Source organism: Cinclus cinclus, chromosome 27 (assembly GCF_963662255.1).
Source record: "Cinclus cinclus chromosome 27, bCinCin1.1, whole genome shotgun sequence".
In the NCBI taxonomy this organism is placed as follows: domain Eukaryota; kingdom Metazoa; phylum Chordata; class Aves; order Passeriformes; family Cinclidae; genus Cinclus; species Cinclus cinclus.
In genome coordinates, this window is record NC_085072.1 from 2,086,919 (window position 1) to 2,105,731 (window position 18,813).

General features: G+C 52.5%; 1 protein-coding gene across 1 annotated transcript in view; it reads right to left on the bottom strand.

Annotated features, from left to right (window-relative positions):
- Positions 1 to 18,560, bottom strand: part of CR1 (complement C3b/C4b receptor 1 (Knops blood group)) — a 31,211-nt gene extending 12,651 nt beyond the window's left edge. Inside the window, exons 1-34 of the mRNA XM_062509341.1 lie at positions 18,443 to 18,560; positions 17,938 to 18,117; positions 17,209 to 17,391; positions 16,867 to 17,046; positions 16,302 to 16,484; positions 15,643 to 15,825; positions 15,301 to 15,480; positions 14,259 to 14,441; positions 13,784 to 14,002; positions 13,275 to 13,466; positions 12,940 to 13,039; positions 12,543 to 12,628; positions 11,440 to 11,634; positions 10,934 to 11,113; positions 10,649 to 10,840; positions 10,411 to 10,510; positions 10,170 to 10,255; positions 9,413 to 9,607; positions 8,498 to 8,680; positions 7,222 to 7,404; positions 6,906 to 7,088; positions 6,632 to 6,814; positions 5,742 to 5,933; positions 5,036 to 5,218; positions 4,625 to 4,816; positions 4,282 to 4,378; positions 3,667 to 3,752; positions 2,755 to 2,934; positions 2,289 to 2,336; positions 2,000 to 2,095; positions 1,446 to 1,628; positions 1,054 to 1,233; positions 632 to 661; positions 420 to 495 (exon numbers count right to left, since the gene is read on the bottom strand). Coding sequence (XP_062365325.1) covers positions 420 to 495; positions 632 to 661; positions 1,054 to 1,233; positions 1,446 to 1,628; positions 2,000 to 2,095; positions 2,289 to 2,336; positions 2,755 to 2,934; positions 3,667 to 3,752; positions 4,282 to 4,378; positions 4,625 to 4,816; positions 5,036 to 5,218; positions 5,742 to 5,933; positions 6,632 to 6,814; positions 6,906 to 7,088; positions 7,222 to 7,404; positions 8,498 to 8,680; positions 9,413 to 9,607; positions 10,170 to 10,255; positions 10,411 to 10,510; positions 10,649 to 10,840; positions 10,934 to 11,113; positions 11,440 to 11,634; positions 12,543 to 12,628; positions 12,940 to 13,039; positions 13,275 to 13,466; positions 13,784 to 14,002; positions 14,259 to 14,441; positions 15,301 to 15,480; positions 15,643 to 15,825; positions 16,302 to 16,484; positions 16,867 to 17,046; positions 17,209 to 17,391; positions 17,938 to 18,117; positions 18,443 to 18,560 — 5,210 coding nt within the window. The remainder of the gene's footprint in view (positions 1 to 419; positions 496 to 631; positions 662 to 1,053; positions 1,234 to 1,445; positions 1,629 to 1,999; positions 2,096 to 2,288; positions 2,337 to 2,754; positions 2,935 to 3,666; positions 3,753 to 4,281; positions 4,379 to 4,624; positions 4,817 to 5,035; positions 5,219 to 5,741; positions 5,934 to 6,631; positions 6,815 to 6,905; positions 7,089 to 7,221; positions 7,405 to 8,497; positions 8,681 to 9,412; positions 9,608 to 10,169; positions 10,256 to 10,410; positions 10,511 to 10,648; positions 10,841 to 10,933; positions 11,114 to 11,439; positions 11,635 to 12,542; positions 12,629 to 12,939; positions 13,040 to 13,274; positions 13,467 to 13,783; positions 14,003 to 14,258; positions 14,442 to 15,300; positions 15,481 to 15,642; positions 15,826 to 16,301; positions 16,485 to 16,866; positions 17,047 to 17,208; positions 17,392 to 17,937; positions 18,118 to 18,442) is intronic.
- Positions 18,561 to 18,813: the final 253 nt, after the last annotated feature.

Here is an 18,813-nt window from a genome sequence, read left to right on the forward strand (position 1 = left end):
TTCAGTCAGCAATATAAACAAACAGGATAGTTATTGCAGCTCTAACTGGTATTTTGTGCTGAGGAATATAAATCCATACCTCCTATGGGAGACACGAGCCTTTGTGTGCAGTCGCTGGAGTCAGGGGGGTTCTGCAATTATAGTTTTCATAGGTATGATAGTAGCTATATGAAAAAGAAGAAAACAATGAATTGCCTTGTAAAAGAACACTGGGTTTGGTTTCCTTTAAGAAAGAGAGGCTTGAAATAAAATTACGTAACCACACCATGGATTCCAGGTTGTATCATTTGCAAGCGTGAGCTGAAGGTACAAAATTACAAGGCCTTGATGTGCTGAAGGAAATATTTCAAATGTATCAAGTGTATAAAGCTTGGGACTCGGCACCAAGGGGCAGGAACAAACAGCTAGAGCTGTCTTACCCTTCCTTCTGCTTGGAAATTATTTTCCAGACTACACCGGCCCCCAGGAGCAGCAGAACTGCGGCGGCTGCCACTCCTGAGGGAGAAGAACACGGGTTATTCTCACTGTGTGTTGTAAAGCCCAGGAAATGCACAACACGGTGTATCTGCCAAGGAAGCAGAGGGAGGCTGTGCCACTGAGCTGGGGACAAAAATATTTGTAAGCTGCTTACCTAGTCCTACTGACCCGGACTTGGGGGATGCTGGAGGGAAGGGGAAGAAAACAGAAAATCAGCAAACTGTACTACCAAAAATACAGCGTTTCTCAACTGTCCTTAACCAATACTTTTAGAATCATAGCATGGTTTGGATTGAGGGGATCTAAAAGCTCATCCAGTTGCACACCCCTGCCATGGGCAGGACACCTTCCCATATCCAAGGCTGCTCCAAGCCCTGTCCAGCCTGGCCTTGGGCACTTCCAGGGATCCAGGGGCAGCCACAGCTTCCCCATGCCGGTGTCCCACTGCTAAAACCTACAACGCCCCGTTTCTCAGAACCACACCGTGTACACTTCCTTTTGGTAACGATACAGGCATTTGCATGTTTTAAATGCATTGGCACGCTTCTGTTTGTTCTTTGTTCACATTCCACTCACTCAGTTTACAGGCTGGCACGGGAGGGTCCCAGCTGAAATCCTCCTGGCACTGGGTGTGACTGATGCCTTCCAGCATGTAACCATCGTCACATTCAAGAGTGATGTTAGTCCCAGAGCGGTAAGTATTTCCTTTAATGGATTTTTTAACACCTTGGACATCCGGGAATTCACATCGGATCTCTGAAATGGGAAGCAGTAAAAAGAGGGCATTTAGAGGGAACACAAAATCTGAGAAACGCAGCTGTGGGTTATTTAGGACATTGCTCTTGATTTCCTTTCGGAGTGTAGGCAGGAATTAATTCTCTTTCCGCAGGATAATTCCTTTCTTTGTGGCTGCAGAACCGGGGCGGTGCCGCAGTCGCGCGGGGGATTCCAGGGAAGCACAGACTCACCTTTGCACTGCGGGAGGGGCTGGCTCCAGGACCCCGAGCCCGTGCAGCTGATGACAGCGTTCCCAAGCAGTGAGTAACCGGGATCGCAGCTGTAGGAAACCGCGGCTCCGGAGGGAAACGTGCCTGAGGTGTTGCCTTCCAGACTTCCATTGGGGATGTCTGGAGGCTGCAGACACTTCACAGCTGGGCAGGCGGGGAGAGACGAACAACAGGATGCTGAAGGGTGGCCGGGGAGTGATCGAGGCGCTGTCCCTCTGCAGCCTCGACTGTTCCCTTTGAATTTCTTCCCCTGGGCACAGCAGCCCACACCCCTGTAACTCCAGCAAGCTTCGGAAAGGCTAAAAACTCGAGCTTGTTCTTATCTCACATTCTGTACTAAGATTTAGACCTTCTACAAACCTTCCCCTAAGGCAAGGCTTGTTAAATGTCCTTTGTTTTTCGATGTCCGCAGCCCAGCCGAAACACACCTTGACAGACGGGAGGGGGATGGCTCCAGGCTCCAGATGCTGTGCAATGAATGGATGCTGTCCCCAGGAGAGAGAAGCCAGGCTTACAGATGTAGTTCACATATGTTCCCGGAGTAAAAACTGCTTTTTCTGGGCTACGGAAAAACCCGTGGGTGATATCTGCAGGCTTGGAGCAGTGCGGTACTGAAAACAGAGATGTGCAGATCAAAACAGAGCTCAGAGAGGCAAGAGGGAAAACTTCTGAGCAGCTGGGGAAGGCTGAATGCTCCCCCCCCCACAGCACTGGCTCAAAAATCCCTCAAAAAAGCAGGACAGGTTGGGAGGAGGAGTTAGTGATTAGTAAATTAAATCTCGGTTCTTCAGGTAAGAGACCTACCTGGCTTTGTTGTGCTTTCAGGGTGGTGATAGCGTTCTGCCGCTCCATCTAAATGCAGCATGAAGGGTTTAGAAACGTGGTTAAGCAAATAAAATGCACAAATTTACTTTCATTTCCTATCATCTTGGTGTTACGTTTCCAGGAAAAAATTCACTCCTCTCTGATAGTCAGTGTCCTGCAGCTACCAGCTCCCTCACTTCTAGGGAGCAACGAGAATGTGGATTATGGATTGCAACAAGCAGTGTGAGAAAGTGCAAATCAGGCCAATACTTACAGTATTACCCAAGCCCTGGCTCATCTCCTGAGTGTGAAGAGAGGCATACGTAAAGGAAAGGAAAAATTTCTGGGTTCTCCTTAAAGTAACTGGAGCAAACAGGAAAAATAAAACCAGCTTTGGCTTCGGTGAGTGGGCAGGAGAAATGAGGAGGAATGTGCAATCCCAACAAGGCCGAGAGCTGATCCTTACCCTGCTCACAGACAGGTAGAGGTGGGTGCCACCTGCTGTCACCTCGGCACTGGGACGTGGGGTGGCCTCTCAGGGTGAAGCCTCTGTGGCACTTGAAGGTGACAGAGTCCCTGTAGGTGTAGCGGGGCTTGGGGACAGCCACCCTCCCATTCCGGATCTGTGGGACCGGGCACACCACCCCTGAAAGAGAAATTCCTGTTTAGGGATACAAAGCCATGTGTGTGCTGCAGTGAACCCATCCTAAGGTCCACTCTCAGTGTGCTCACAGGAGTTTCACAGGTAGGACTCGCATAAGAATAATTCTAAGAACTGAGGGGTTTTAGTTCTTTTAGGGACCTTAAGGGTACCACAGTATTAAATGTATAAACACAGTTTTGTGCCCATAAACAGAATAGTGTGAATATATGCTAATAAATACATGAAATGGGGTAGAACTCTGTCAGTGCTGTCATTCTCATGAATCCTTTACTATCCCAACCTCGTGCCTTCCAAAGCAATTCCATCTGAAGAAAAGACTAATTGCAATGATCAACCCCTGAAAAACATGCTTGTGCTTTGGGTAACAGTACAGGATTTGGAAAATTCTGTTTCAATCGTACTCAAAATACCACTCTTCTACTACAAAATACATTTTTTACTTGATTTCTTATTTATGGTTTTGAAACAAAAGCGACAAGTCCCTGCAGGCATCTCGCAGCTCTTCAGTCTGCATTGCTGTGACAGATCAAAGGTTTACATCTGGAAGATTTTTAGAAGAAACCAAACATGCAATCATAAAAAACCCCTGTCCCAGAGGAATATTATGTTTTAATAGTCTAATTTATTTAATTGTATTTGTTTAAAATAAATGCTTTTTAATTTTAAGGACTTAATATGGCAATTTGGGCCCTGATCTAGTGGTGACCTACTTACTCTGACAGATGGGAGGCAGACCAGTCCAAGCAACATCTTGTCCCAAAATCTCACATTTCCTGTGGGACTGTCCCACCAGTCTGTACCTGGGGGTACAGAGAGAGAAATACCAGCTCATACCAAGTCCTTCAGGTTGGATTTTTCCCTCCCCAGGGGTTTCCTTCTGCAGCTTCCTCATTCCAGCTATCGCCAGGTCAGCTCTGGTGGTTTGACTTGTGGGAATGAAGGACACCAAGTTCCTTCTTCCCAGATCCAAGAGGAGCAGCTCTGACCCCAAAAACTCTGGGTTAGACTGGTCAGGTGCTAAGGCAGGACCCAACTGATTTCCAGAGGGCTGGAGCCTCCTTACATCACGGGCTTGCTCCCACTCTCAGCTCCTGCTCAAGGCCATCTGAGAAGGAAAACTGAAACTGGTTTGCAAATTAATCTGTTGAGCACAGGAGGAAAAAAATGAGACAATTCTCCCTTTCCAGAGTAGGCAACTACAGCGAAATTGAAATCAAAATTCCAATTCAGGTCTGCTGTGGGAGAACAGCTGTGCAGAGGAGAGGGCTCTGATCCTTTACCCAACACCAAACTCGGACATGGAGTCAGCAAAGGCAGCGTGGGACTCACCCTTCATCACACGTGTGGTTCACGCTCGACCCAAAAAGGAGATCTGTGACAACAACTCTGCCATTCCTGGGGGGGTCTGGGTGTTTACACTGCTTCCCTGGGAAAGAGCAAGGCCGAGTTTAAACTCCTCTCTCGAGGCTGTGTAACACACTGTGAGAAGGTATCTGAAGGCTCTGTCCAAGTTCTGACATCAATAAAGATAAGATTTCAAAAAGGCCCAAAATGGCCCAGACCATGTGACTAGTAAAGCCATGTAAGAATCTTTCCTTCCAAAATTGCTCTAAGAAACCCACAAAAAAAGACAATTTCCAACAACCAACACCAAAGGGATGGAGCTATTCACTTTTACAGAACTCTAGGGCTTCAGACCACGTGTGGTTTTGGAGGCAAGTCAGAATTTGGGGCACTCTGGGGCGTCTCAAGTGTCCCGGCCGGCAGCTGTAGCGCACGGTGTCCCCAACAGCAAACTCCTGCTGATTTCTGTATTCCCTGGTTAGCTCAGCAAAGGTGAGGTTTGGAGGTGCACCACAGCCACCTATCAGGGGAACAACCAGAGAGAAACAGATATGTCAACACAAAAGTTGTTTTGAAATGTCTTTTGAGTATGTAGGGTTTAAAATCATTGTGTTAAATGAGTGTTTAAAAAAAAAAAAGGGGAGGGTAAAGGATTCAGAATTTTGGGAAGGGTGAGGATGAGTTCTACAGGCAAAAGTCCCAGGCTATCCATAAGTCCAAGCCTGGAACCACGGTGTACCTGCACACTGAGGCAGAGGGAGGCTCCAGTTGCCAGAGTCGGTGCAGTAGATGGAAGCCTCTCCCAGGAGGCTGTAGCCAGGGTCACAGCTGTAGTTCACAACCATCCCAGTGGGAAAAACCTCCAAGTCATGGCCATCGTGGTTTCCTTTGTCAATATTTGGAGGTGAAGAGCACTGCAGCACTAAAGAGAGAGGACAAAACAAAACTGAGGAAAGGGCAGGTCCATGACACTGAGGCAGGCTGGGGAAGTTGGGGTTGTTCAGCCTGAAGAAAAGGCTCCAGGGAGACCTTAGAGCCTTTTCTGGTGCCTAAAGGGGCTCCAAGAGAGCTGGAGAGGGACTTGGGACAAGGGATGGAGTGACAGGAGTGGCTTCCCAGTGCCAAAGGGCAGGGTGAAATGGGATATTGGGAAGGAATTCCTCCCTGCCAGGGTGGGAAAGCTCTGCACAGGGTGCCCAGAGCAGCTGTGGCTGCCCCTGGATCCCTGGAAATGTCCAAGGCCAGGCTGGACATTGGGGTTTGGAGCAGCCACAGCAGGGGTTGAGATGAGCTGGTTTTAAGCTTCTTTAACTCAGTGTCATAGGAAAAGAATCACTATTTTCAGGAGTCTGCCCAAACCCTCCAGAGCAGGGAATGGTAAAGGAGAAATTGCAAGGCTTTAGCACACAGCAATTAAAACAAATCAGAAGCAGCTGCAAAATTACTTCTGCAAAACTCCTGGGCTTCAGACCACGTGAGATTTTCAAGACACGTGACAGTTGGTGATATCTGTGGCTGTTCCACGTATCCAGGCCGACAAGTGTAGTTCACAGTCATCCCAACAGGAAACTCAGTCTCATTTTCATATTCCTTGCTTAGCTCAGCAAACAGCAGCGGTGTTGGTGTGCCACAACCAGCTGCCAAGATACAAAATGGGCATGAGGAAAATGTCCTTGGCTGTGAAATGAAGCTAAAGAGAAACAGGTGCATTGATAGGCACTGTTAAACCCCAGGTTATTAACGTGTGTTCTATGACATTTGTCTGCATCAAATAACACTCAGCATGTAAGGACGCAGGCACCTAATTTATATGGTCTTAAAACAAGATAAAATAATATCCAAAAAAAACAGTTTGGCCAGTGTGGTGCCTTCACATGACTCTGGGCTGTAGAGTACAGAAATCTTTAATTTCAATATTTAGAAAACCCAAGCCAGTCTCCTTTTGGGAAACTTGAGTAATGTCACCAGCTTAATCCCAGTGCCACAAAAGTGAGCACAGCTCCTGCATGTGGTTCTCGCTACACCATGCAATCCTGCAGGTTGGCAGGTTTGCCTGATCCAGGGTGAGCCTGGTACAGGATGGATGCTGAGCCTGGCAGGGGATGGATTCTGAGCCTGGGACAGGATGGATTCTGAGCCTGGTACAGGATGGATTCTGAGCCTGGCAGGGGATGGATGCTGAGCCTGGTACAGGATGGATTCTGAGCCTGGTACAGGATGGATTCTGAGCCTGGCAGGGGATGGATGCTGAGCCTGGTACAGGATGGATTCTGAGCCTGGCAGGGGATGGATGCTGAGCCTGGTACAGGATGGATGGATGCTGAGCCAGCCCCACCTGCACAGCGTGGGTAGGGAAGGCTCCAGTTGCCCCAGGCCGTGCACAGCAGCGAGGGGTCCCCGAGCAGGGAGAAGCCGGGCTGGCAGCTGTAGCTCACGGAGGTGCCGCTGCTGAAGTTGGTCCCCGGCTGGGCGCTGAGCGTGGCGTGGGCGATGACGGGGGGCGGTGGGCACAGCAGCACTGCCAGGGCAGGAGCAGAGAGCAGAGCTTTAGGGCTGTACCCGCAGGTGGAGCGCTGGAACCACAGCCAAACCCCTCACAGCTGGCTCACCTGGCTGGCAGGTGGGGACAGCAGGCACCCAGCGGCTGTCGGGCTGGCACTCGGCCCCACGGCTGCCCCTCAGCACGAAGCCCGGGTGGCACTGGAAGGTGACGTTGTCCCCAGGGTGGTACACAGCCCTCCAGCCCTCTGCCACCTCCCCGTCCTTGATGCTGGGGCTGCTGCAGGTGATCACTGGGAGGGAAAAGCAGCAGAGCTCAGGGTTGGGGAGCGGCTGCCAGAGCTGAGGGGTCCTCCTCTGGTTTTGGGAGCTGTGTGAGCACAGTGCTCTCCCTTTCCTCTGCGGGTAACAGCATTTCCAGCTCACCTTCACACCGGGGGTAAGGGATGCTCCAGACTCCCGAGGGCAAGCAGGAAACCATGCTTTTCCCAGTGAGAGCGTACCCAGGCTCACAGTGGTACTTCACTGACATGCCAGGGATGAACTCCCTCACACCCTTGCTGTTGTGCTGGCCGTTTCTGATAACTGGAGGGGAAGGACATGGCAGCACTGCAAGGAGAGAAAATGTTCCCTTAGGGTAAGGCAGCCTTTTAACTTTGTTCTTTCCCATTCACTTCTGCCCAACAGCAACCAGGGCTGTCACTGAATGATATTTCCATCCTACCCACTCCTGCCTTCAAGCCTCCATGTTTTCTGAGCTTATTGACATAATAATGAGAGTGTCTCATTATTTAGGCAACTACAGCTGCTAGTTTCCATCTGTGACACTCACAACTTGCTCTGGTCTTTCTGTGGCTGTGAATGATATCAGGCTCCAGCCTGGCTCATGGGATTTTGTGAATTCATTTAAAGAGCCCTACATTTAACAAGGGTCTGAATCTCAGAAACGTTTAGGTTGGAAAAACCCACCACTACCCCATGTCCCCAAGCACGACACCCATGTCTTTTAGATCCTCATGCCCACACCTCCCCAGGCAGTCTGCTCAGGGGTTTGAATGGGGATTATGAGGATGGATGGACAAATATGAGCACGTTTTTCCTTCCCAGCCCTTGAGAGCAGCCTCTTTACCTCCACACAGAGGTTCAGAAATCAGCTACCACCCTGCCCCTCATTTGCACTTACACTTCTCACAGGTGGGGACAGGAGGGTGCCACTTGCCCCCAAACTGGCACTGAGACTCTTGAGAGCCTTTCAAGGCATAACCAAAGTTGCACTCAAAGAAAACAACGTCCTCCAGCCTGTAGGTGGTCTCCGAGCCAGTGGCTTTTCCATTCTCGATTTCTGGCCTGGTGCAGCCAGTTGCTGGAAGGGAAGAGCAGGAGGGTGTGAGGAGCTGGGGATGTGAAACCCATCCTGGCTGTGGAGGGGCACTGGGCAGGGACAGCGCCTTGCCATCACTTCCCCCGGCATTTCAACATTCCTGACTCTGGTTCTTACACAAAAATATCATTATTCAGCTGTTCCTGAGCGTTTGTACTCGGCGGGAACAGAAAGGGAAACCCAGAGAGGCGCATGGGGCTCCTCCTGCCCGTGGCTTCTCTGTCTCTGCCCCTCCCTGGGGATTTGATGGCAGGGATTAAACCAAGAGCCAAGGAGGAGGAAAGAACCCGGGGGCAGGCAGGGGAAGCCACAGGAGCGCACCTTGGCAGCGGGGCTGGGGCCGGCTCCAGGTTCCCTTGGCCGTGCAGTGGATGGAGGCGCTCCCCAGCAGGGAATAGCCCTCGGCACACGAGTACAGCACCACGGAGCCCGGGCTGTGCCCGGCCCCGGGGCTGGCACTGTGCCGCCCGTTGGCAATTCTGGGGGGCGCAGGACACCTCACCTCTGCCAGGGACAAGGAGAGGAGCGTTAGAAACGGGCACAGGGCAAGAAAAACCACCAAAAATCCGACCTTCTGCAAGCAAAGGAGGGAGACAACACGAGTGCAATCGCTCAGGACAAGGTGATAAACTTTTCCAGGAGCTTTTCTCAGCTCTTTTCTCCATCAGAGACCAGCATCCTTTTCTTTAGATCTTTTTTGGAAGCAATGCATGCATCAAATTAAGTTGTAATGAAAACTGAAGCAATAATAGTACTTCCCCACCAGCAACAAAAAGAAAAAGCTGTTATACCAAAACGCCTCTCAAATAAGCATTTGATGTGTAGAGAAACAATTAAGAAAATTGTAAATCCTCCGAGCTGTTTGGAACACCGACCTTGACCGCTGTGAATAAACAAATAAATAAATAAATAAATAAATAAATATTAAAAAATAGAAATAGAAATAGAAATAGAAATAGAAATAGAAATAGAAATAGAAATAAATAGAAATAGAAATAGAAATAGAAATAGAAATAGAAATAGAAATAGAAATAGAAATAGAAATAGAAATAAAAATTAAAAAAAATAAAATTTAAAAATAAAAATAAAAATAAAAATAAAAATAAAAATAAAAATAAAAATAAAAATAAAAATATAGATAGAATCAGAGGAGTGTGAGACATGTGTGACATGCCTCCCCACATCCCTTGTGCCAGGCACAGCCCGAGCTGGCTCTGGGCACACCCCCAGCTGTACCTTGGCACCGTGGCACTGCCCCACTCCATGTGCCATGCTCCCCATCCACAGAGGTGCAGGACAGGGAGGTGTCCCCAGCTGGGGCCAGCCCCGAGGCACAGGTGTAGGTGACCACGTCCCCGAAGGAGAAGCTGTCCCTGGAGCCCCCGCTGTGTGTCCCGTGGGGGATGGCCGGAGGGGCAGAGCAGGTGATACCTGTGGGCAGGACGGGGGCACGGTCAGCACTGCCCAGGGCACGCACCCTGCCCGGGGAGGGCGCTGATGGAGAGTGAGTGTCACCTCAGCAGTGACACAATGACCAGAATTCTCCAGGAACAAACTTGGCGTGGGAAAAAAAAAAAAAAATCACACGCGGGAAAGAAAATCTGCCCCCTCCTGTGAGTCATTTCCTTGCTGCCCATGTCTGGAGGTGCTGGGACAATTCTTACCTCCCTTCCCAGAACCACCAGTGACACAGAGAGAGACTGGCCAGTGAGAAATACCCACTAACAGGCAGTTTAAAATATTAGTGTTTCTTCCTAGTTTGGACCAGAACAAATAAAAAACCTTTGAAACCATTTTCATTAATGTGTCTTCCTAGTTTGGACCAGAACAAATAAACGACCTTTGAAACCATTTTCAGAAGCATATCCAAAACAAAATGAAGAGAAAGAGGAAATATTTTACGCATTCAGTGACAAGAAAACCTTTGCCTTGAAAGAAGTTCCATTTTATCTCATAAAGCATCTCCAAGGGCCTGTTGTGGTGGCCTACTTACGCTGGCAGACAGGAGGATCCCCACTCCACAAGACATGTGTGCCAGAGACCTCACAAATTCTCTGGGAGACTCCCACGAGCTTGTACCTGGACCACACAGAAGGATTAATTAATTAATTTAACAGTGATATTTTCTTGAGATTTCTTTACAACCCTTGCAAGTGGCAGCCAAGGGTTCTGACTTGGGAACTGGGTTGTGTAAAGCTGAAAATCCACTTTGCTCTCAGCAGGGCAGGACTCACCCTTTGTCACAAGTGTAATTAATTCGGGATCCAAAGAGGAGATCTGTCAGGACAGCAGCTCTGCCATTCACTGGGTTTCCTGGGTTGGGACACTGCTTCCCTGGAAGGGAATTCCAACCTCTGTCATCCCTCAGCTGTGTTCCCATCCCAGGCAGGGATGTCACCACTGGGAGCAGGCAGAGACACCCCCAAAGCTGGAGGAGCAGCCAAGCCTCCCACTTTGGGTGCTCAGACGTACTTTTACAGAACTCCAGCACTGCAGACCACGTCTGGTTCCTGAGGCAGGTCACGGCTGGTGACACCCCCGGGAGCTGGGTGTAGCCAGGCTGGCACTCGTATTCCACCCTGCTGCCCTCAGGAAACTTCGTCTGGTTCCTGTAGGGCTCCTTCAGCTCGGCAAAGCCCAGCCTGGCAGGAGCTCTGCAGCCAGCTGCCAGGACAGAGACACAGCCCGGGGTTCAAGAGCCAGAAAAGGGGGATTTGGGAGAGCAGGGGAGGGTTAGTGCCCTCTTGGGACACTTGCCTTGCTGGCAGACTGGCACAGGGGGCTCCCAGGTGTTGTTTGGTTGGCACTGGACCTCTCTGTGGCCACGAATGACGTAGCCTGGGTCACATTCAAAGGTCACAGTGTCCTTGTGTGCATAGGCAGACCTGGAAGCCACGATCCTCCCATTCTGGATCTGTGGGACAGGACAATTGGCCTCTGGAAAAAAAAAAAAAATATGTGCAGGTGCTCAAAACAGGCCCTCAGGCAGAGCTGTGAAGCCACCAAGGATTGCAATTTTAAGACACAAGCCTGAAAATCATTTTCCTACAGACGATGCTGCAATATCAAACATCTCCAAGGGAAAAGGGGATCCTGGGGCAGCAGGGTGGCCCTCCAGCCTCCCCTGCTCTGCCTGGCTTCAGCTTAAGAATACCAGGGCAAGAATTCCAGCTGGCTGGAGTTTCCCAGTGTTTCCCAGCACGGAGCAGCAGTGCTGGGAGGATTTCTTGGGGTCCCTGCACGCTCAGGCAGCCCAGCCCCACCTCCACAGGCGGGCAGGGGCTCGCTCCAGACGCCGTTGTAGCCGTCACGGGTGGTGCAGTGGATGGAGAGCTCCCCGTGCACAGGGAAGCCGGGGTTGCAGGTGTAGATCACCGAGCTGCCGTAGTGGAACTCGTCCTGCAGCCTCCCCGAGTGTTTCCCGTTGGGGATGTCCGGAGGGGGCTTGCAAGGGATGCCTGCAGAAGTGCAGAACAAGGTGTATCAGTTCTACAGCAGCACCAAAGCACCTGGAATCCCTCGGTCAAACACTTGTTCTAAAGATGGAATGAGGTGTGCTCCCAGGCGGGAGTTTGATGGCGACAGGATCCCACCTCCCTGGCAGGTAGAAAGCAGAGCAGAAATCAAAGCTCCGTGGAGGAAACACCTGCTTGCTTTGCATTTTCTACTTTTAAAGAAATAAGAAATCAAATACTTACATCAAATACTTACAAATACTTACAATACTCACTTGTGTCAAATCCTGGTGCCAGGATGTGCAACGGGCACGGTCTGTGTGTCACCTGTGCTTCACACCTACCTGGAGACTCTGGGAAATGCTTTAAAACCCCAGAATGTACCAAGAAATGTTTCTTTCTTCATAATTGTCCCCTGCTCAGCCACACCACTTGACCAGCAGAGAAACCCCCAGGTGGAGTTGCTGAGGAGCAGCACAGCAGCTCTTGGGCACTCACCAGTGCTTGCAGAGAGGGAGCAATCCCACAGGATGGGATTTAGGGTTCACTGTTGGCCCTGGCTTGATGCTCTGTCTGTCCCTAGGTCTCTATGGGTCTGACAAAACAACCCCAAGCTGAACATGTTTTCCCCTGCTCTCCTGCAGTGGGCTCATGGTGTCAGTCAGCAGCAGGGCACTCAAGCACTGCTGGAAAAGCCCCATCTGAGGTGTTGCTTTCCATAATCCTGTAAGATTTGGGATCTTGTATCTTTTCCCAGACTGCTTTCGTATTACTTCCAAACCTTCCAATAATTTTCCTGCCCACAGAGCAGAGAAATTGCCTGCGAAAGCTTTGATTGGAAAGATGTGGCAGGCTCTGGTGGAAAACATTTCCCAGATCCATGCAAACCCCCAGAGCCATGAGCTACTTACGCTGACAGAGGGGAATGTCCCCGCTCCACTCGACACGTCCCCCAGAGATCTCACAGTGTCTGCTGGACTGTCCAATTAGCCTGTGCCTGGTGTTAAAAGGGTTGGTCATTCATCCCAAGCCATTTCAGTTGGAATTATTGCTCCTCCCCAGCCCCTGGGATGTGGGATCTGCTCTGCTGGCAGCAGAGCTGTGGCCCTGAAGGAGAGGTTCCTTCCTTGCTGCCCTGACCCATCTCCCAGTATTTATGTGTATGGGCACAATGGTGAGCTCCTCATGTCCTCTATAGGCACAGAACCCAGTGCAGGGGCTTCTGTACAAAATCCATTTACTGGGAGTGAATGAAAAGGGATTAAAAGAGGGGACACTCACCTAACCCATCTCCAAACCAGGACTTACCCTTCCTCACAGCTGTAAACCACTGTAGACCCAAGCTGGAGATTTGTCAGGGAAATAATCTTGCCATTCACAGGCTCACCAGGGTGACTGCACTGTTTCCCTGGGGAAGGAAAACATCCTTATTTTAGGCTCCTGTCTCTCTACACCCCCGTACAAAATACGCAATTATTCCTCCAGTCCCCTGCCCACATTCCCAACACAAGTTTCCAACAACAAAGGGTTACATGGCTTTACTAGTCACATATTCAGAATAACATCAAGGTTTTGGCAGCATGGACAGAACCTGGGACCTGATCCTCCTGCCACAATGGACACCAAAGCAAGGAACTATTCACTTTTACAGAACTCTAGTGCTTCTGACCACACTCCGCTCTCAAGGCAGGTAAGAGTAGGTGACAATCCTGGGACTTTAGCATATCCAGGGCGGCAAGTGTATTGCACAGTCTTCCCAACAGAAAAACCAATGGCATTTCTATACTCCACATTTAGCTCAGCAAACTGTAACGTTGTGGGGGTACCACAAGCACCTAGTGAGAGAGAAAAGAGAGGTGAGAAGCAGGCAGGACAGGCACATCGGGGGCAGGCACACAAAGAGCACTGCTAGGAGGAAAAGGGTTTGGTTTGCCTTACAAAAATGTGTATTTTATATGTAGCCCTTAATACACAAACTAGCTATAATATAGCCCTTAGTAAACAAACACATTTTCCCAAAAGATTGCAGAGGATTAGCTTCTTATTCACAGGGTAGGCTTAAATCTTCCCCTCAAAGGGGTTAACAACATGTTTTAAACAGGATTAGGGGACATGAAATAACAGTGTACCCCGAGGCAGTTCTGCCCTGTACCTGGAGACCTGTTGGAGGAGTTGTGGTGGGGCAGGGCTCTGTCACACTCAGGAGCAGGGGGCTGCCAGCTGCCATCCTCCTGGCAGGACACGCTGGCACTGCCCCGCAGGCTGTAACCATTGTGACACCGAAATGTCACCGTTTGCCCAGGTGCAGAGAGGGGTCCGTGGCCACCAACTTGCCTTCCATTGGCTATGGTTGGATTGATGCACACAGTCCCTGGGAATGAGGGTGTGCAGGAATCAGAGCAAAAGCAAACACAAAAGCACAGACTGTTCATGTTGCAGCAACAAAATCGGAGCGATGTCCCCACAAACCTCCCCGGCCGCGGGAAGGCTTGGCATTAATTGATTCCACGAGATACTTTATATGGAATTGACCCTCTTGCAGGATCTGAGTGCACTGGTGAGGGTCTCACCTGTGCTCAGAGCCACACGGTGAGTTTGTCCCCCGAGGGGACAGAGCCCAGGCTCACCTTCACAGCGAGGGAGGGGCTGGCTCCAGCTCCCCGATGCTCTGCAGAACACAGCGGCATTTCCAACCAGGTAATAGCCAGGATTGCAGCTGTACCTTACAGACATTCCAGTGGTATAAAAGGCTTTGTTCTGCCCGTTGTGATTTCCATTGGCGACCTCTGGAGGCATCGGGCACGGCCGGACTGCGAGAGGGAGATGAGAAATTGAACCCAGAGAGAGAGCATGGAGCAAGAGCAAGGCAGCCGGAGTGATGCTGCACGAATGGGCTAAATCCGTGCCTGCACACCTGTACCTGTCTGCACCCCTGTGCCTGCCTGAACACCTGTACCTGCCTGAACCCCCTGTTCCTGTCTGCACCCCCTGTACCTGACTGCACCCCTGTTCCTGTCTGCACCCCCTGTTCCTGTCTGCACCCCTGTACCTGACTGCACCCCTGTTCCTGTCTGCACCCCTGTACCTGACTGCACCCCTGTTCCTGCCTGAACACCTGTACCTGCCTGAACCCCCTGTTCCTGTCTGCACCCCCTGTTCCTGTCTGCACCCCTGTACCTGTCTGCACCCCTGTTCCTGTCTGCACCCCCTGTATCTGACTGCACCCCTGTTCCTGTCTGCACCCCCTGTTCCTGTCTGCACCCCTGTACCTGTCTGCACCCCCTGTATCTGACTGCACCCCTGTTCCTGTCTGCACCCCTGTTCCTGTCTGCACCCCCTGTTCCTGTCTGCACTCCTGTTCCTGTCTGCACCCCCTGTTCCTGTCTGCACCCCTGTACCTGACTGCACCCCTGTTCCTGTCTGCACCCCTGTACCTGACTGCACCCCTGTTCCTGTCTGCACCCCTGTTCCTGTCTGCACTCCTGTTCCTGTCTGCACCCCCTGTTCCTGTCTGCACCCCTGTACCTGTCTGCACCCCTGTACCTGACTGCACCCCTGTTCCTGTCTGCACCCCCTGTTCCTGTCTGCACTCCTGTTCCTGTCTGCACCCCCTGTTCCTGTTTTCAGGAACAAACAGGAATTTTGTTCCCGAGCAGCAGCCACACTCACCCTTCTGGCACACGAGCACCGGAGGGTCCCAGGTGCCCCCGGGATGGCACCGAGCCTCATCGGTGCCCTCTGTGGTGTAACCAGCATCACAGGAAAAGCGCAGAGTCTCTCCAGCTCTGTAGGTGCTCTGCAGGTTGTGGACCCTCCCGTTCTGCACCTCGGGCACCTGACAACCGATGGCTGTGGGAACAGGGACAGCGTCCTTTAAAGTTCACTGCACGAGCTGGGTCCTGCACACACAGAGCCCTCCCTCCCCTGTCCTCACTGCCAGGATCCTACAGGACTCCCGGCACCCTTCCTGCCACCCCAACCCGCCGCAGGAGTGAGGCACCTTTCACACACCTTCACAGCGGGGCAGGGGCCGGCTCCAGAGCCCGGAGTCCGTGCAGGTGATGGACACATTGCCCAGCAGCTCAAAGCCCTCCTTGCAGCTGTAGGACACGGTCACTCCCCGGGAAACCCTGGCCGAGGGCTGCCCGCTGTGCCTCCCGTTGGCGATGCTCGGTGCCCGAGGACATGTCACCTCTGCGGAGGGAGGGGAAAACCTCATGAGAGTTTGGAAGAGGGGATTTTGGAGAGCCAGCTCAGCCCCACCCTGCAGCATGTCAGACTTTGGGAGCACAGGGGGCTCGACCCCAGGTACTGCCAGCTGCATCCTGACAGCAATCTTTGGGTGTTCTGTCTGACCTCTGATTTTTCTGGACAAAGAATATTGAAATAATCCGTTTAAACTCCCCCTAAAAGCTGTGTCCCCTCCATGCCCATCACTGTCACCATCCCTGGGTGTCCTGCAGCCAGGCTGTGAGTGCAGCACAGGGAGGAGGGTGCTGGCTCGGCATTCGTGGACCTTAGCTTGTTCTTTATGTATCAGAAACCCATATATTTCATTAAAATGGAACTTAGTCTCTCACTGAAGGTCTTAGTGGATTTCATGAGGGTCTCACCTGTGCTCAGAGCCACACGGTGAGTTTGTCCCCCGAGGGGACAGAGCCCAGGCTCACCTTCACAGCGAGGGAGGGGCTGGCTCCAGCTCCCCGATGCTCTGCAGAACACAGCGGCATTTCCAACCAGGTAATAGCCAGGATTGCAGCTGTACCTTACAGACATTCCAGTGGTATAAAAGGCTTTGTTCTGCCCGTTGTGATTTCCATTGGCGACCTCTGGAGGCATCGGGCACGGCCGGACTGCGAGAGGGAGATGAGAAATTGAACCCAGAGAGAGAGCATGGAGCAAGAGCAAGGCAGCCGGAGTGATGCTGCACGAATGGGCTAAATCCGTGCCTGCACACCTGTACCTGTCTGCACCCCTGTTCCTGTCTGCACTCCTGTTCCTGTCTGCACCCCTGTACCTGTCTGCACCCCTGTACCTGTCTGCACCCCTGTGCCTGTCTGCACCCCTGTACCTGCCTGAACCCCCTGTTCCTGTCTGCACCCCCTGTACCTGACTGCACCCCTGTTCCTGTCTGCACCCCCTGTTCCTGTCTGCACTCCTGTACCTGTCTGCACCCCCTGTTCCTGTTTTCAGGAACAAACAGGAATTTTGTTCCCGAGCAGCAGCCACACTCACCCTTCTGGCACACGAGCACCGGAGGGTCCCAGGTGCCCCCGGGATGGCACCGAGCCTCATCGGTGCCCTCTGTTGCATAGCCAGGCTGACAGTCGAAGTGCAGAGTCTCTCCAGCTCTGTAGGTGCTCTGCAGGTTGTGGACCCTCCCGTTCTGCACCTCGGGCACCTGACAACCGATGGCTGTGGGAACAGGGACAGCGTCCTTTAAAGTTCACTGCACGAGCTGGGTCCTGCACACACAGAGCCCTCCCTCCCCTGTCCTCACTGCCAGGATCCTACAGGACTCCCGGCACCCTTCCTGCCACCCCAACCCGCCGCAGGAGTGAGGCACCTTTCACACACCTTCACAGCGGGGCAGGGGCCGGCTCCAGAGCCCGGAGTCCGTGCAGGTGATGGACACATTGCCCAGCAGCTCAAAGCCCTCCTTGCAGCTGTAGGACACGGTCACTCCCCGGGAAACCCTGGCCGAGGGCTGCCCGCTGTGCCTCCCGTTGGCGATGCTCGGTGCCCGAGGACATGTCACCTCTGCGGAGGGAGGGGAAGAAATCATCCTGCAGGTCTGCTCTTTGTGCTTTGTGTTCTGCTGGGACAGCTCGGGCAATGCCAGGGTGATATCCTGAATTCTGCTCTGTGCTCCGTTTGCTGGATCTAGGCTTTAGTTCGCTAAAGGTGCGGCTGCACCTGGGACGAATTACTGGCAGTGACGGCAGTCCCGACAGGACTACAGGAACATCACAGAGTTTGGCAGGTACCCACACTGATGTGGAAGCAGCAAGAGCAGTGAGAAGTTGTTGATTACTTTCCGTTCTGCAGTGAAGGTGAACCCACCTCTGCCCAGAATCAGAGAATCAGATCCTGCCGTCCCACAGGGTTAACTTCTCCCCATCGCTCTCAGAGCCCCAGGCAGGGCACAGCCGTCCCCAGGCCCCACCCCAGCGTGTTTCTGCCCCTCTGCCAGCCAGACTGGAAGCACTTCTTGGAGAAGGGAAGGCAGGACAGATCCATCCCGGCTTTACCTTTCCACTGAATTTGAGAGGACACAAGAGGGAGCTTTCCCCGCGGGACACTCACCCTTTTTGCACTCTGGCAGGGGCGGGTCCCACCAGTAGCCAGCTCTGCAGGTGCTGCTGTGGGGACCCCGCAGGGTGTACCCCGGGTTGCAGGTGAAGGTCACAGTTTCCCGTATCCTGTGGTAGGAGCGATGAGGGGACACCGCCCCATACCGGACATGTGGGAAGGGGCAGTGGGCAGCTGGGAAAGGGAGAGAAAGGAAATGTTCACCTGCACAGCTCGCAGGGCCCGCGCCGTGTGGAGGGTGTCTGTGCAGCCCGGTGCCCAGACAGTGCCATGCACTGCGGGCTGCAGCTGGGGTGGGGGTCCTGGGGCTGCAGGACCCTCCCTGAGCTCCTCGGGGACCCCGCTGTAACCTCAGCTGACAAAATCTGGGTGTCCAGCATTTCATGTCAACCACCCAGCGAGGTCAAGGGCCTTTCCTGGCCTTTCTGCAGGTTCCGAAATCCCTCCTAAGGGCCCAATCTGACCCAGGAAAACGCTGCCCGGGCAGCCCAGGACTGACCCAACAGGGATCCGGGCTGCCAGGAGCACACGGTGGTGCCAGGGGGCTGGCTGGGGGTGCCCAGCCTGGGCTGGGGGTGCCAGCCGTGGCTCTGATGACCCCAGAGGGTCTCTGCCATCAGCAGAGGAGCTCGCAGGCTCTGTGATGCCCAAATCCCCCTGGAACCAGTGCGGGGCCCCCATTTACCCCCAGAGAAAAGCACGGAGAGAACGCAGCGAGGAGAGGAGCAGCGGTGAGGAAGAGGAGGGCTGTGGAAGGAAGGCCCCAGAGGAGCAGAGCTGCTGTTCTGCCTTACCTTGAGCCCCGGGCGTGGTGCTGAGGAGCAGGGCAGAGCTGCCCAGCAGGCAGAGGGTGAGGGTGGGCACCATCCC